The following is a 16757-nucleotide window of genomic DNA, read 5'->3' as shown; positions in this document are numbered from 1 at the left end:
AGACGCTATACGCCGCGGTATATATCCATAAGGTATCCGTTCCTAATTTAAGACCGATTAACTACGACGCGTCGATTAACTTTAATAGATGCCTTATCTTCTTTTCCTCTTTTTTATCGCATATCGGACGAATATGCAGCCTTTTAAAAAGGACGAAAAATAAGTCGTAACGCAATCAGATCACGATATGACGATGCGTTATTACATCGAAACACTGCAATATTAAACTGAAATATTAATATGATGTAATGAAACATAATATTAATTAATATACATAATAAATTAATAAATATAATATTTATTAATATATTATATAATTTATATAATATTATAATGAAATATATAATATATGTTATCATATATTTTATAATATTATTAGAACAACACAAGCGCGCGCTACGCGCGCGCCATTCTTCAATTTTATATTAAAGAATGATATTTAAAAAAAATACTATAGTTTATTTAAACTCGATTAAAATATTTTTTCACAGAAATCAGCTGATTAAAGCGTTAAATTTGCTAATTAAATTAATTTTAAAATAATAATATGGTAAAAAATTAAAATAGTAATATGTTGTAAATAATATGTTTTAATTTATAATACCTTATTCTTGATTAATATTTTTTGACAGAAATCAGCTGATAACTGTCAAAAATATTATAACATATTATTTAAAACATATAATTTTAATTTTTAAAACATTATTTTAAAAATTAATTAGCAAATTAACGCTTTAATCAGCTGATTTCTGTCAAAAAATATTAATAAAGCAAAAATTTGTGTTAATTAAATTTTAAAATAATAATATGTTATAAAAATTAAAATAGTAATGTTTTATTTTATTTTATTTGTTACAGGTAGCAAGCTGCGCACGAGTTTGACTGCGAGATTCTCGAGTGTCGAATGAACGTTGATTCGTACGATTATAGTTTTCGCATCGTTATTTCTCATTGCAAGTGCAATGCGCGAAATACGCGTGTGTCTCACGCGTCGCGTCGGGAGTGCCGTGTAAAGTTTCGCGTGTCGGGAGTGCCGTGTAAAGTATTGGGCGATCGTAATTATTCGTGTTTTCGCGAGTGTCGTGAGTGCTACCATGGCCCAAGAGAGGAGGAGGAGGCCCGGGAAGGCATCGGGCGACAACGGGGCAACTGCGAGGTAAAACCTAAAAACATTTTTTTTTCTAAACTACATTGAGATGTTCGATCGTTTCCAGACTTTCAAAACACCTATACACACACATACACCCCCTCCCCCCCACACACACATGTATATACATAATTTGAATATTTTGTTTTCAGATCAATGTGTGCTGTGTACTACAATTCCGCTATTGCACGGACCGGTGAGTGAGAAATTGTTTATTTTGATCGAGTTCAGAAAATATTATAACATCCCTTTCTTATATAAAAATGCATGTTGAGTCCATTCTCGCAATATTGTTACATCTTTTCCGCGATGCTTATTGACTGTCTCGATTCGTCGTTTCATTGTGCGTTATATTCATAGCATCGAGAGGCTGTCGCGAAAGTTGGTAGTTTGACAGTTTGTTCAAAATAAAATTAAATAAAATAATATGTTTTAAATAATATGTTATTATAATACTTTAAACTCTCTCGATTAATAGTTTTGATAGTTATCAGCTGATTTCTGTCAAAAAATATTAATTACGGATAAGGTATTATAATATATTATTTACAACATATTACTATTTTAATATTTTTTACATATTATTATTTTAAAATTTAATTAGCAAATTAACGGTTTAATCAGCTGATGTCTGTAAAAAATATTAATAAAGCGTTAATTTGTGAATTAAATTTTAAAATAATATGTTAAAAATATTAAATAGTAATAAGTTGTAAATAATATGTTTTAATACTTTAAATTCGATTAATATTTTTTGACAGAAATCAGCTGATAACTGTCAAAAATATTAATCGGGTTTAAAGTATTATAACATATTATTTAAAACATACTATTATTTTATTTTATTTTATTTTGAACAAACGGTCAAACTGCTAACTCTCGCGATGGCAGCCTCTTGATACTATGAATATAACGCACAACGCGAATCGAGACAAATCGGCATCGCGGAAGAGAGGCAACATTACTTGCGAGAATCGACTTAACATGCCTTTTTAGAAAGGGAAATATAATAATATTAAATGAATTTTATTTGAAATATAATATTAAATGAATTAATATAATGAGAGAAATATATAATTTAGCGATTACAACTTAGGAATTTCTCTCCTCGTTCAGCGCAATCGTAATCGGCTCTGAATTTACGCGATTCTATGAAAAATAAAACGTCCATGCGAGAGAGAGAACCTGCCTTTGCTACTTATTACAGAATAACTTTATGTGTTTCATACCTAAGAGAACACGTTCGCTATAATTATCGTAGCATTTTATATATGTTATGGAGTATTTTGCAATACAGCACGCATGACTTGAAGGGGGAGCGCAATCACGCGATCGAGGTAAGATTGTTTCGTATCGGGGTCCACATTTCGAGCTACATCTTCGTGTTTCGCATCTCGCATCGTTCCCTCGTCAAAAGTGTGCGATCGGACAGACGCGACGTGTCAATTACGCGCCTGACTGCAATTAATTAAATTAATAACCGATAGCTATCGCGCCGCACATCGATATCTGGCGCACTGTTCGCATGTAATTCAATCTACCGAATATTCTGTATCCATTTATTTTTGCTCGTGACTAGGAATCGGGAATATCATGGAATATTATCGAGCAATCCTCATAAACGATCATAAATTGATCAAGACAAGCCGTACTATGCTTATATGATATTCAAATAACTGGCAGAGACTGTCGTTTAAATCATAAACGACTAATTAATCGGATTATATAATTATCCGGCGCAAAAAAATGTAGCATCCGCGATGCATCAGATAGTAAATTAATTCATTTATTAAGTCTCTTACGCGGCTAAAAACGCTCATTTATTCACGACTGAACGATATTATATTACAAAGTTGGAAAACGCCTCGTCATGTTCATTATTTCGCCATTGATTAAAAAAAGATATATTAAAAAAAATTTTTTTTAATTCTATAAAATATATAACTATAAGTATAAATATAGTATTAAAAAATTTATTTCTAATATTTGAGATATTTCTATTTGATTTTTCTTATAAAAAAAAATATATGTTTAGTTAATTTTTAAAAACGCAGTTTCTAGGACATATGAATAAGTTTGTCGGATTTTTTATACGTTATTTATTAATCATTTTCTCTTGATATTGTGCTATCAAATAGTCGGTAATTTTAGTATATACCGACGCAGACATCGACCATTTAATAGAAGTTGAGCAGAGGGCGCCTATAACAAAGCCATCTAATTTTATTTTATATAGCTCTATTAATTAATTACAAGTGCATAAAAACTGCATTTATAAATTTCTTATCTTTTTTTCTAAAGATTTTCTATAGTTCAGTGTAAATATAAAATCCAGTTAAAAGAAACTTTTTCCAATTCCTCTATCACAAAAATTCGAGATTTAAAACCATAAAATAAATAAAAATAATTGCAAAGAAACTATGACCAAATAAATTAATCTTTTTAATTAGCATTAGAAGTAGAGAGCATTAAAAATATACATATTGTTTTTTCTTTTTAAAATATATACATAAGCTATATATTTTTCGATAAAATAAAGCTTGGGTTACATAATTATATTTAAAAATGATAATTTAATTAAAAAACATGTTAGGGCTAACGTAGAATCGAAATTAAATTTAAACTTTACTGCAAATTGAGAAAAAGAACCGCAATTGATTTCGCTTTGTTCGATCTTGTTAAATTTTATTTTATGAGCATTATTTGATGCTGCCGATTTTGTGGCTGCGTGCGTCAATCAATTAACTCTATACTCGCGCATTCTCGTTTCCCAGACAGTTTATTAATTACCGATAATTACTACAAACATCATGATCATCATTGCTACGCAATGGGAGATTTCGATCATTTTGCTTTTTACCGTGATACGCGTATACTAATACGATCGTATCGAGCAAATAATTCTTACGTCAATCGTTCATGTGTAAACCATGTGTACTGTGTGTAAACAATGTCACTCGCTGTCAGGCAACTAATTATAAACGTGCGTGAATCGTTATGTACCAGATGCGCTGAAATTACAGCGCGTCAAATGATGAAGTCAAACTGATTGGAGCTCTGTGAAAGATGCGTAAAACATGTCGATCAAATATCTACGTATATTCTCTTTCGCGAGATAATATTTTATTTTTAGAGAAGAGAGGAGCACACATCTCTCGAGGCGATATTTCTGCGATTAAACTGCGTTTTCGAGATATCACTTGATTTTAATGATCAATGTTCTCTCTTTTATAACATTCGAAAGAAAAATACTCTCTTAAGAAATATATATATTTAAATTACAATTATTAATTTAATATATAAAAAATACATAAAAATTTATGTTATTACTAATTTTCTAGATTTTCCTTTCGCTGTAATTTTTCTTTAGATTATATAACTTTGCTTTTTCTTTTTTTAGAAAAGCTAGTCGTACAGTTGCAGTCTGTATAATACATAACTTATCAGCTGCTTGAAGTTTAATTTATTCGCAGGCAAACCTGAAAAGTGCGTCATCTAATCGTATGAATGCGGTTGCGCGACTATTTAAATAGCAAATGTTAGAAACGTTTTAAAGCTTTTTTTATGCTATATGTAATATGTATAATGCATATATCTGGCAAGATGCAGAAACAACTCAATATCTTGTTGAGAATTTTAATAATGTGTTCTATTAGTAGAATACAGAATATACTTCTATCTTTCAAATAACTTGTTATAGCAATTTTATATGTTAAATAAAAATTCACTCGTAATTTATTCATTAAATTCAAATTTAGAATGAATAAAATATGAAGAAAAGAAAATAATTATACTCTCTAATTTTATTTAGATTTTAATAGATTAAATATCGTAAAATTTGCAATATATTTGTTAATTTTATGGAAACTTTAACTCGTACTTTAATATATTTGTTCCTGTTGCATTTCATAATATAATGCAATAAGCGAGTTCATGTGTCAGTTAAAATTTGCATTAGTACTATGAATCATATTTCGTCTTTTGTTCTGCGATAAGATGACACGTAAAAATTTATTTAAAATTCAGCAATCGTCACATTGTGAAATTATTTTATAAACTTTCCGTCAAATGTGATCTGTGTGTCGATGTGTAGGGACTTTAACTGTGAATCGCGTATCGCCAAACGTGGCGTTGAAGTCTCCGCATTCGCGTCGGAAGCAGAAGAAACAAACTCTGATGTTTAAATCGTTCAGAATTTAATTTTTACACATCTTTACTCGCATAGATACAATCAGGCTTACATAATGTATGTATTCTAAAAAATTATGAACGAAATCCACGATCTATTCTAAGTGGAAGTCTCATCTCGACAACAACGTGTGTCGTCCGTGGAACACAAATAGGCAAAAGAATCTTGCACAAGTGCACCGACGCTCGAGACCGAACAAGTCTGCAATAAAGTTTCTTGTGGTTTTTTTTCCAATATAACTTCTATTCTTTTTTTTAGTCTCTCTCTCGAATGTGTTACCACTATTTATCACATCTTACATAAGCTAATAGAATACAAAATATGCACATACAAGTGCGATCCCGATGGGTGAATTCTGAATTAATTAAAATAAAAATGCCTCTTGACGCACGAAAGAGACATACTTTTGGTCACCACGATCTTCGTACAATGACCATTAGTCCGCGCTAGGCCGTGTCGCGGTTTTCTTGTGGTCCAGAATGACGCAATCGGCTGGCAACGAAAGCATAACATAAACGCGCGCACGCGTGAATATGGCTGGACATGCCTTAATGCGAGAATAATTCGCTTTGTCAATTACAAAGAAAAAAGATATGCTTTAAATAGAGATATATAATATCGGGGAGGGAGGAAGGGGGGGGGGATTATTATCTCTCTCTATATATATATATATAATACTAAAATCCTCGACCTTAATTTCGATGACAGGTTCTACGGCAAACTTATAGTCAATTTTTCTTATTATAAAAAAAAAAGTTTTACGTTTATTGCAATTTTCTAATATTTCACATTGAATATCAAGAGATCACAAATTTATATCTTTATTAGAAAAATAAACAATACAAATTTAGCGAGCTTATGGAAAAATCGCGATACTTTAGTGAATAATAAGATCGATGCTAAATTATATCGCTAAAATTAAAATTGAGGGTATTTTGAAAATATCATTAAATGTTCGTATGCGACGCCAAATATATTGCATACTTTTCTAATGTAGCCTCTTCTCCTTTAATTGACACATATAGGGAACAATAGTGTGATGCGTATGATCCTCACTGATAAACAAACTGTCTGTCGAATAATAAATGAACGTTGGTCAAGAATGCCACGACAAGTTTATAGCATGCATGTCACAATAAATTGCAAATTCATCGGTAGTTTTACGCAAGCAGGCAGCGGAAATCGCTCCGATGTTAACAGTTAGATTACGCGCTGCACTTCTTCCAAGGTCGTCACAATCGACGAACCAAAATCTCAAACACGGTTATGGGAATGAAATAAGAGTCATTTCGCTTTGAGCAACCGGCGAACTATGAAAGTAGTATAACTTATGAATTTTTTTACACGATTAAATTAATCGTTCATGAAGCAAAAAAAACAATGATCCTCAGGCATAGATGCGTTTATAAAATAAAATCCCAAAAATTGTCCTCTCTAACACATAAGAATAACATCGAATATCGTCGAGTATCGACAAAGAAATGTTTCATCTCGAGTCATAAGATTTAATATCTTAACTCTTAAAGATAAAGAAAAAAATTGTTATGCAGTAAACAAAAGATAACCATGTTTAGAAATGAAGAAAAAAAAATTGTGAATCACATATAATGTTGTTGAAATTCAAATATTTTCCCTTTCTCTATTTCGCTTTTAATAATTAAAGAATATTTAAAATGAACACCCTTAATGTGTCTATTATATTATATACATGACGGGTGCTGGAATATTGAACTAAATCTAAACTAAATTTACGTTGTTTAAGATATTGCGTTATTGAAATTATTTTTCAAAATTATACTTTTTAGATTTTTCAAAATAATACTCTTTGAATGGATCGTTATGTTCCATTATATTTAGCTTTACGCACTAAATATATCCTAGATATAAAATTATTTCACTAAAAATCTCATTCAAGATATATAATTTTATTGCGTTAATCTTTCCCAAACAACTTGCGTATTGTACATATACTAATTGAATTATTCGTTTGAGCAAAATACAGATATGCGTGATATAAAATTTTCCACTGACAATGAATGCGAAGACGATGAGATACACGTGTCTAAAATGTTACAAAATGCTCGCTTGGAAAAGATTAATTATATACAAGATGATTTTCAGGCAGAATACCCTCCCAATTTTTAAATAAATGAACAATTGAAAAAAAAATACCGACATGACTTCATAACTGGGATAATAATGCAATAATTTTTTATCTATAAAAGATAATCCTGAATCACTGAACATGGATACCAGAATTCAAAATAAAATCTCGATTCCTTTTGCGTATCCATAATAAAACTATCCAGTGTGTACGAAAATACACACATATATCTATGTCGATCCTAGTGTAAGATACTTGCTGGGACGCGCGATCAGAAAAGAGACGCGTCGCGAGGTGCGAGCATCAGTCCGTTTCTTATCGATTTTAAGCTAAGTAATTCTCTCGTACTATACATTCGCGAAACTATATCAGAATACGCGTTTACACGTTCGCGGAAATGGGCTTGGAACTGGTGTTAGCCATCTTTTTCGTAAACTCCATAAGGAAGTCCTTGTAGAGGAGGGAATCCATGTTGCTCGAGAGAATATAGAGTATCCACCAGTCGCCAAGGTCGACTTTCTTGCTGATGCTCTGGCAGGTCTCGATCGGCAACAATCTCGTCGACACATGCAGCAACCTCGATCGTATCGTCGGCGCGAAGATGATGAGCGCTCTGTATATCAATAAACAAACCAGCATGATGGCCAGTAAAAAGAACCAGAACCAAATAAAGATGTACGTCTTCTCGTTGACGATGTTTAGCGGCAGTATGCAGAGGGAATCGTGCTGCTGTATCGTGCCTGAAGCACCATACTTGTGGAAGATGCACTTGGTGACGCGGGGAAACACGTAGACCATGGCATCAACGCGTTCCTCTTGCGGCGTGTCCGAGAACTGGAATACACGTAGACCGTAGCTGAAGAACTCACCGTCGAAGAATCGATTCATCAGGTAGAGCTGGCCGATTATGTTGATTAAGCAGAGAACCTCGCAGGCGAAGTACCGATACACGTACGTGTTGTGACTCTGTAAGCAGTAATTCGTCGTTGAATTAAGGCAAATTGGACTCAACGAGGACGAATTGGACTTAACGCGGTCGTCTTCCTCTCTCGTCGTATCATATGTCCTCCCTCTCCATTATAAAAATATTCCGCCTAAACGCGACAGCACCGCGACATTTCGCATAATCTATTTATCAAGTAAATATAGTATGCTGCATATGACTGGCGACAAGTCTAAGTCTGATGAAGACAGCATTTAATATATCGATACAGATCTTTACTGGTTATCTTACATTTATATTTATATAAAATCTTAGGAAATTAATTCGCATCTATTCTTAATAGACGGGAAAATTATACATGTTCTTTTTAAAACAATTTTTATATTTAACGATTATCTGCAGGTTTAGTTTCAATCTCAGAGGATGCTTTGAAAACATTCTAGGCAGAGGAGCGATAAGTTAACGATAGCAAAGACACGTGCGATGTTGTTGAAACGTAAATCAGGTGGTTATCAATCGACCACCAATAGAGCGGCGAGAGACTGAACGCTATCTAAATAAAGGATCGAATAGTTTTTGTTTCTTCTATGCTTTCTCTTTTCGCGTGTTACTATTTTTTTTAAATATCTTATCTGCCGAGCCGAAAGTCGCTTTTATTCTTACCCTGATGTGCATTATTAAGTAATCCATGAGAGCGCTTTTCTTCTTCGTGATGTTATCCTCGGTATCCATACCGTGATTCATTCCCATGACCAGCGCATTCATTAGACCGCCTTCCCACAAGCCCCATAGCCATTTAGGTACATAGCATAAAGTCGCCTAATTAATAAAAAAGATAAATTAATAAATAAGTATAGCGAAAGTGGGAGAAGGAAATGTCAATTGTACACGCTATAAATAACATGATACATAATAGTGATTAAATCGAAATTTCACAAAATCGCACTATACAAAATATATAGTGTTTTATTATGCTACATTATTTACTCAATTTATTTATCGATCTTTTTTTAACGAATAATTGAAAATTGCTGTTTTCTACATACTATATTAATCTCTAAATCCGAATATGAAAATTCCATTAATATTCTGATCCCATTTAAAAATGATTGACGAGTGATTGACTTTTGACTTAATAATCCCAATTTAAACTATATAAATCTTTATTAACGAGTATCGCCGATGCGATGTCTCCCACGCATGAATGGTCCACGTGGGCTGCCAGATATAAGAGATAAGCGCGGATCAGCGAAAAGACAGAACACAAAGAGAGGCGGAATCTCAAAGGGAGGAGGGGACTCTCTTTCTTGTCTGGCGCGCGCGACTCGGCGCGCACGTGTGATAGATGGGCGATAAAAGGATCTGCTTACCTGGAAAAACAGCACGAAACAGACCCACTGGTAGTACGTGTAGTATTTCCTCGCGTCGAGATCTCCGAAGTCGTTGGCTACTCCTGGATGGGCGACCTCCACGCCGACCTGCGGACACGCGATACTTTAGCGGGGACGATAACGATGACACCGTCGTGCAATGGAATCACATTTGACTCTCTCTCCTTGGATATTGATAAGGAGAGAGAAGAAATTAGCCCTAATCTCTCTACATATCGTTTCATTATAAGCCGGTGCTAATTTTCATCCTTATATCCTTAATTTATCCAATATTCTCGCGTAAATTAATATTTTATTAATTATTTCTTTATGTTAAATTATTTCTTTATGATCTTTTTTAAGAAGCCTCGGATGAATACATGTGCGATATTATGGATTTTGACTCGTAACGCGTACAATGTTAAAAATAGCAAATTATATTTAAGGAATACACTCTTCCTGAAAATTAAAATATATTTCAATAGTAATATCATTTTGTGTTTATATTTTTTTTCTTTATATTTAAGATTTATGAAATTTTGTAATGCAGGACATGCTATTCTTGTGTCTTAAAAAACAACTTGGGATTTCGTCTTACGCATGCATATATATTTGAGGACCATTGTAACACTAATTTTTCTATATTGATATACAATATAAGATGATATATCAGAAGCAACATATTTCAAGAGAACTATATGGCCAATATATATATAAAGTTAATCTCTCAAAAGAAATGATAAATACATTTATTAAAGATTGCATTCATTGACCGTAGCAGTTGAAGATTTTTTTTTTTTTTTTTGCAAAGTTAATCGAGAGAAATTCGCGCGAACAATCAATATATTAATTTTTACCGTCCTCCTTTTCCGGTTTTGAAAAGAGGCAACCACGAACTCACACATTTATAAATACATAGATGGTAAAAAAATTTGCAAATATAATTAGTGGTGGAATTATAAAGATTACAGTTATATCGTCTAATGTTTTTGTAGGACAAGATTTTTTTTAAATGTTTGCATGTATGCATAAAATGCATTTTAATGCATTTTAATGCATTTTAATGCATTTTAAACTTGTGGTTAATGGTCTTGCTCGGGTCTTGGAGGTTTTCTATTGATTTCTCTGTTATTAATTATGTAGGAACGCGTACGTATATATATATCAATTGTCATATGTATGTCAATTAAAATTGACTACCTTATTCCAGCCCATCTTATCTTACAGAATCTTATTTCATCATCATTATCTGAGATCATAATATTTTTTCATTATGTATTCCAAAAAAATGCTAATTCCACGATACTTTATTTCAATCATAGAAATCGAATGATTGACAGAGCGTAAAATTGCCGATAGCAGCTTTCGTGATTATTTATTGACACATTGATTGCAAATGTCATTTTCATACGTAAAAGAAAAAATTCACGCGCGTAAGCGATACATATAAGAAATTATATATCCATGTTTATCGCTTACAGAAATCAAATGCCAGTTATATTATCCGGCTGCTGAGACTTGTTATATCAAAACTGTAAACGTGACAAATAAACCTGTATAAAAGGGAAAACATATCACATATCAAAAAGCAGTATCGTATGCGAAGTAATGCAATCGAGGTAGGAAGAAACTGCGAACGTTTAAAACGTATATTTTTCGACAGATAAATTATTAAAGATATTAAATAGATATTTTAATTCAAAAAAGATTATAATATAAAAAGATTATATGGCGATATTAAATTAATAGCCGCAGCTTTTTCTTACGGAGCTGCTATATAAAGATTAGTCGCTCGTTCGAAAATTTAAAACTCGAATAAATTATCATTCAATAATATAATCAGCGCCTTTGATTTCCATATGCGATAAACATGTAGTTTCGTACATGTAGTTTTTTACACGCAAATAGCAATGAATGATAATAAAGATGGACTGTCTATTGAATCTGAATAAAAGAAGTATCTCGAGATAAAAAAAGAGGGTCCCGATAATTAAAGCGAGTATATTACGAGATTGATGTAATTACGTTCTTGTAAAACAATTATAATAATTGGGAATGCAGTTCTTACGTAATTTAAAATTTAATATGAACGATATATAGTTACATAATCGATAATGGCTCGTAAATCTTTTTTTTCTATCGCAGATGTTTGCAGAGTAAAATTAACCGCGTGCGCTTAAATATTTATGATTAAAAGATTCAAGTCAAACAACGGTCACATTGGAATTTCTTTCTAGTTTATAATGCAGTAAATAGAGAAGTAGCGTGCAACAGTTGGACCGTGGAAAAAGACGGATTTTGCCACTGTATAATATACGATATAATGTACAATATGCTATTATAATACGTTGTTATAACGCTAATTGCTTCAGCAACTAAACATCTGTGTGAAATTTAACCCTTAATTGAGATAATAATTAATTAATGCAGATAATATAATTAATGTATAGTCTCTTCTTTAATTGATACTAATCCTAAAGCATCTATTCATCATTTTTCTTCTCGATAATTTTCTTGTAAAAAAACAGCATATTTATACATTTTATTGGTAAAATATTAGATTTAAGAAAGAGCATAATATAAAATGAAAACTTAAGAATGTAAAGATCGAAGATTTAACATAAAAAAACATATATATAAACAGAATAGATTACGAGACAAGTCAATCTTCTAAAAGTATTCCTTGAATTTAGCATTATGCATCCTCAACGATTCCATTAGTGCAAGTCTTTTTTTAGTGTTGTTTACCTTGACATATTGATTGTAAATTGTAATGTAGATAATTTTAACGAAACAAAGCGTGCGTTTCCAGCCATAATTAGCCGGAAAGTTCACAAAAGCACGGCAGTGATTCCGTATTAGTTTAACGAGAAGGTTGTCAAGAAGGCGGGGAGATAGGGGAGAAGAGAGAGGGATCCAGCGAGGATGATCAGAGGGACGATGATAGGTACACAATAAAAAATCAACACGCACCTGTCGATTGAACGCGTCCGGCATGGTAAAGGTGGACGTTATCCAGCAGTAAGTGTTGATGGCATGCTGGGGCAGACCCTGGACGATGCAAGAGATCGGATTACCGACGTACTGGGTGGCCGTGAGGAGCACCGAGCACGCGAACAACAGCACCGTGGTGAAATGATTGTGCATACGAAACACTATAGAATCCGTGATAATCTCCTGCCGTTTCAAGTAACGGCCCAAATCACTCAGTAGCTTATACATGATCGCGACGCTGATGTCTCGCGCTGACGATGACTGCCGACGTGGACGCGGACGTTGACGGAGGAAAAACCTGGCCGATCTCGAAGATCACACCGCGTGTTCTGTCAGTATCCACCCACTACTACCATCACCACCACCACTGCTACTACTACCACCACTACGAGCACCACGTGCGACAGATTCGTAAGGTGCGAATAGTCAGTTGGGTCCAGAGTCAGGTCCGCCTCTCCTTCCCGTTACGTTGGGAATTTCAACGACGACGACGACGACGATGATGACGACTACCACGAAAACGTACCATCAACCGGCACTAACGAGTGTAGCTCATCCGCCGCGTACGAAAGCAGCAAAACGAAACCGAGAGAGAGACAGACACGATTGTCCGTCCACGATTGTCCACGCGGTGTGCCTCCTCTACACAGAGTTCCCTCCTTTTTTCTCCTCCGTCTTCCGTCTCGCCTTCGTTGCCTGCTATACCCTGCCGCTTCGCTTCCCTTCGTCAACGTTGCCCCCTCTCTTTGTCTTTCGGTCTTTCTCTCTCTCTCTCTCTCTCTCTCTTTCTGGCCTTTTTTCTCCCTCCTACTCTGCCCTTCTTTTATCGCCTCTCTTTCTCTCGTAACCCTCTGTATCCCCGTCGGGGGTCCTTCCTTCCCCTCGGCTCTCCGTGTGAGATCGGTCACCGAACCACGCTCTGGACGACTTGCCGACGAGTCCTCGACGTGTTCCAGTTCCTCCTGCGAAGAGATCGGCGGCTTTCGGTTCACAAGCTCGCGTGAATCATTTTAGTGAGCAAGTAATAAAAACTCGCGGGGGAGAAAATGAGAAAGAGGGGGACGCAGAACGTGTCCTTGTCGCTCTTCCTGTCGTCTGTTCGAACTTCGAATCCTTATCCTCGCCGCTTTTGATGTTTCTTGGTTCTACGGGATATCTTCTCTTCTTTCTCTCTATTTATATAGATATTTTCTTAGAATTTTTTTCTGATAATTATAGTTGAAGAGAATTCCTTGCGTAGTTTGTGTTCACTTGGGCGAATCTCCTCAGTACAGTTTCCTCAGTAATTATCCCAGGAATTTCTGCGTCCTGCCAGCACATGGTCTTCATGTGACTTCACGCGAATAACCGACGTTCGTAAATAAATATCGTAAATAAACGCGACGTGTCCTGATCCTGATACACGAGATTCTTGACTCTAGCGATTCCTGCCCTTCTTCCTCGAAGCGACGATTTATCCTCGATCTCTCAAACGATCCCTCCCATTCGCAGATCGCGGAACGCGCGTTAAGGTAAACTAAGCTAAGGCCGACCGGGTTGTTGGTCGTAGACGCGTTCCCTTCTCGAGGACGTTAATTCCTCTCCCCCCTCCTCTTTTCCGCTCTTCCGTCCCCCCCTCCGTCCTTCCCTTCGAATAACCCGGAGAATCGTACCAGGAGGAGAGCAAACACAACGTGGTCGTCGCGTATCGAGGAAGCGACACTAACTACCAACTGTCAATCGTGCCGACCCCCCTCTGTCTTCATCACTCTCTCTCTCTCTTATTTTTCCAGCCCCCTTCTCGACAGAGTCTCCCTTCTCACTTTCGTTTCCATGCACGCGCAACGCGAAATACAATTGTGCAGCGCCGAGTCTCTCTCGCGCTCTCGGTTTTTCTCTCTTTTTATCGCGGAAGAATAATTTTTTTTCTCACAGAAAATACCGTGAGACAGCCGCGGCATCGAGTGCCGACGCGTATTCGTGCGTACGTAGCTATATCTTGAGCGGCAACTGGACGAGAAGTCGCAGTTGTTTGTTGTGTCGTTGTCGAGAAGAGGGAGGGGGCGACGGAGAAGGGGATTCTCGGCGAACGTACAAGGGAGACCAGAGCAGCCGACGCATATATGGCAAGGGGGTCAGAGGGGGTCAGAGGGGGACAGAGGGGGACAGAGGGAGATGGGCCCGAGGATGGGGAATATCGTCGGAAGGGGCCGACGCGCGCCTCTCGATTTGTACGCTATAATACGTGCCGCTCTATAGTATCTGTCAAACGCACACGCGTGCACGCTCTCATCCATTTGACGTTACTACCGTTACCACGATCATCCTTTTTACAGCGGCATTTCGGTTCGGCGATAGGGGATGGACCCCGTCTTACGCCAGCATATACGTTATTTGGGATCGAATGGTCCTGAGCTCTCTCCCCTCGCGCGCGGATGCTCTAACTCTATTGTAAGAGAAGGGAAAGAGACGCGGGAGATTTTGTGGTCTGGTCCTTTAACTCTCTCCGAGTGCATTTTTGGGACACGCCTATTGTACATAGTCTTTAATATAATATATATATTGCTATGCTAAAATTTTGTAAATAATATGTGGTGTAATATTACGAAATATATGATAGACATTTCAATTACTGCTGAGAGGGATGCGCAGATCTCGTTAAAAATATTTTTTTTATGTATTGACTTCTTGCCGTACAAGAAAATATCATCATATAAATCAGAGATATAATTCAGGATATATATAAATTATTTTATATAATTTTATTTAACTTCTCTTACACCTTGTCGTGTAAGATTTCATCAGATTCTAACCGCTTCTAATCTCGACTGGAATCTCTCATCATTGCAGTCGCCAGTTACATAATTTAACATTTCATGGAATTAAATTATTTCAATCGTTCGTGGCTTGCACAATCAGTGGCATACCTTTTGTATTTGTCAACGACGCGTGAAAACGAAGATGATCGCGCGATAGGATAAAAGAGACAGACTGCATATAAAGAAATGTACGTTGTCATCGTATAAAACATTCAAACTGCTGAAACGTACATTTTAGAATATTGAAATATACTCACTTGTTAGCCATGAGATGTTTACTTTATTTTACCAAAAGTTGAGAAAATTTCCGACGTATTTCTAGCGAGAAAACACTGATCTTTGCCGTTTCGCAAGTTTTCAAAAAAGATTAAGAGATATGAATATTAACAATTTACGCGAACTTTATTCCTCTAATGTTAACAAACATTACATTATTTTTCTCGTACAGGAAATATGCATAAAAATATTAGGAATCATCAGAAGCTCTCTTGTTTTCACTGTGAATAAAGTAACAGGTTATATATTATTTTATTTAAACGTTTTGAAAGATTTGTGGAAGAGCAAATTGTTCGCGTAAGACCTGAATATCACTAGCTAAGCAGTTATATGATACAATCGATTCACACAGAGATATGCACATAAGAATTTTTGACCCGAAACAAACTTGCGTTCTCGTTTTTCTTCTCACTTGATTGTATTTTCTCTGACTTGACTTGTGAAGTCGCACTTTTCTATTATTTGAGACTAAAATTGTAATTGAAAGAAAAATATTTCAAAGACTATCCATAAAAGACCAACAGACCTTCGTAAATCATTTGTCATTAGTTGTCCATTTGTAATTCGTTGTATAAAAAGTCGAGAGAAAGTCGGTATTTCGAATATAAAGTACAAAAATTCAGGTAGGAAAGAAAATAAGAGCCCAAGATAAAACGAAAATGTTTGTCAAATCAAATAAAGAAAATTTCACAAGTTTATTGCACCTACTTTTTTTGCACATGGCTTTAATTACCCAATTTCACATACCTGGATTTTTTATATTTTAACTTATTTGAAATTTCCTTTTATTTTCAGTACAACAAACAACGCACGGTCAACTAATGACAAACAATTTACGAAGGTTTTATTGCAATCTTTTATGGATGTCTTTGAAATATTTTCCTTTCCATTTTGCAAATTTTACAAATTAAATAAAGAAGATTCTCTTATTAGCTT

At 35.0% G+C, this 16757-nt stretch overlaps 2 protein-coding genes across 2 annotated transcripts in view; one reads left to right on the top strand and one right to left on the bottom strand.

The window, feature by feature from the left end:
- LOC145935945 (uncharacterized) overlaps window positions 1–16757 on the top strand; it is an 85845-nt gene that overhangs the window by 40881 nt on the left and 28207 nt on the right. Inside the window, exons 5-6 of the mRNA XM_083037763.1 lie at window positions 859–1156; window positions 1300–1343. Of these exons, the coding sequence (XP_082893889.1) occupies window positions 859–862 (4 nt within the window). The 3' untranslated portion in view covers window positions 863–1156; window positions 1300–1343. The remainder of the gene's footprint in view (window positions 1–858; window positions 1157–1299; window positions 1344–16757) is intronic.
- Ogre (optic ganglion reduced) lies at window positions 7246–14725 on the bottom strand. The gene is made up of 4 exons (XM_083037976.1): window positions 12727–14725; window positions 9754–9861; window positions 9047–9202; window positions 7246–8406 (listed from the first exon to the last, which is right to left on the bottom strand). Exons 1-4 carry the CDS (start codon window positions 12973–12975, stop codon window positions 7822–7824), a joined length of 1098 nt encoding a protein of 365 aa, XP_082894102.1. The 5' UTR covers window positions 12976–14725; the 3' UTR covers window positions 7246–7821.

Source organism: Prenolepis imparis, unplaced genomic scaffold, assembly GCF_030444845.1.
Source record: "Prenolepis imparis isolate NDT839.2.m4 unplaced genomic scaffold, iyPreImpa1.0 SCAF_5, whole genome shotgun sequence".
NCBI classification, from domain to species: domain Eukaryota; kingdom Metazoa; phylum Arthropoda; class Insecta; order Hymenoptera; family Formicidae; genus Prenolepis; species Prenolepis imparis.
This window is presented reverse-complemented; position numbering and strand designations above follow the sequence as displayed.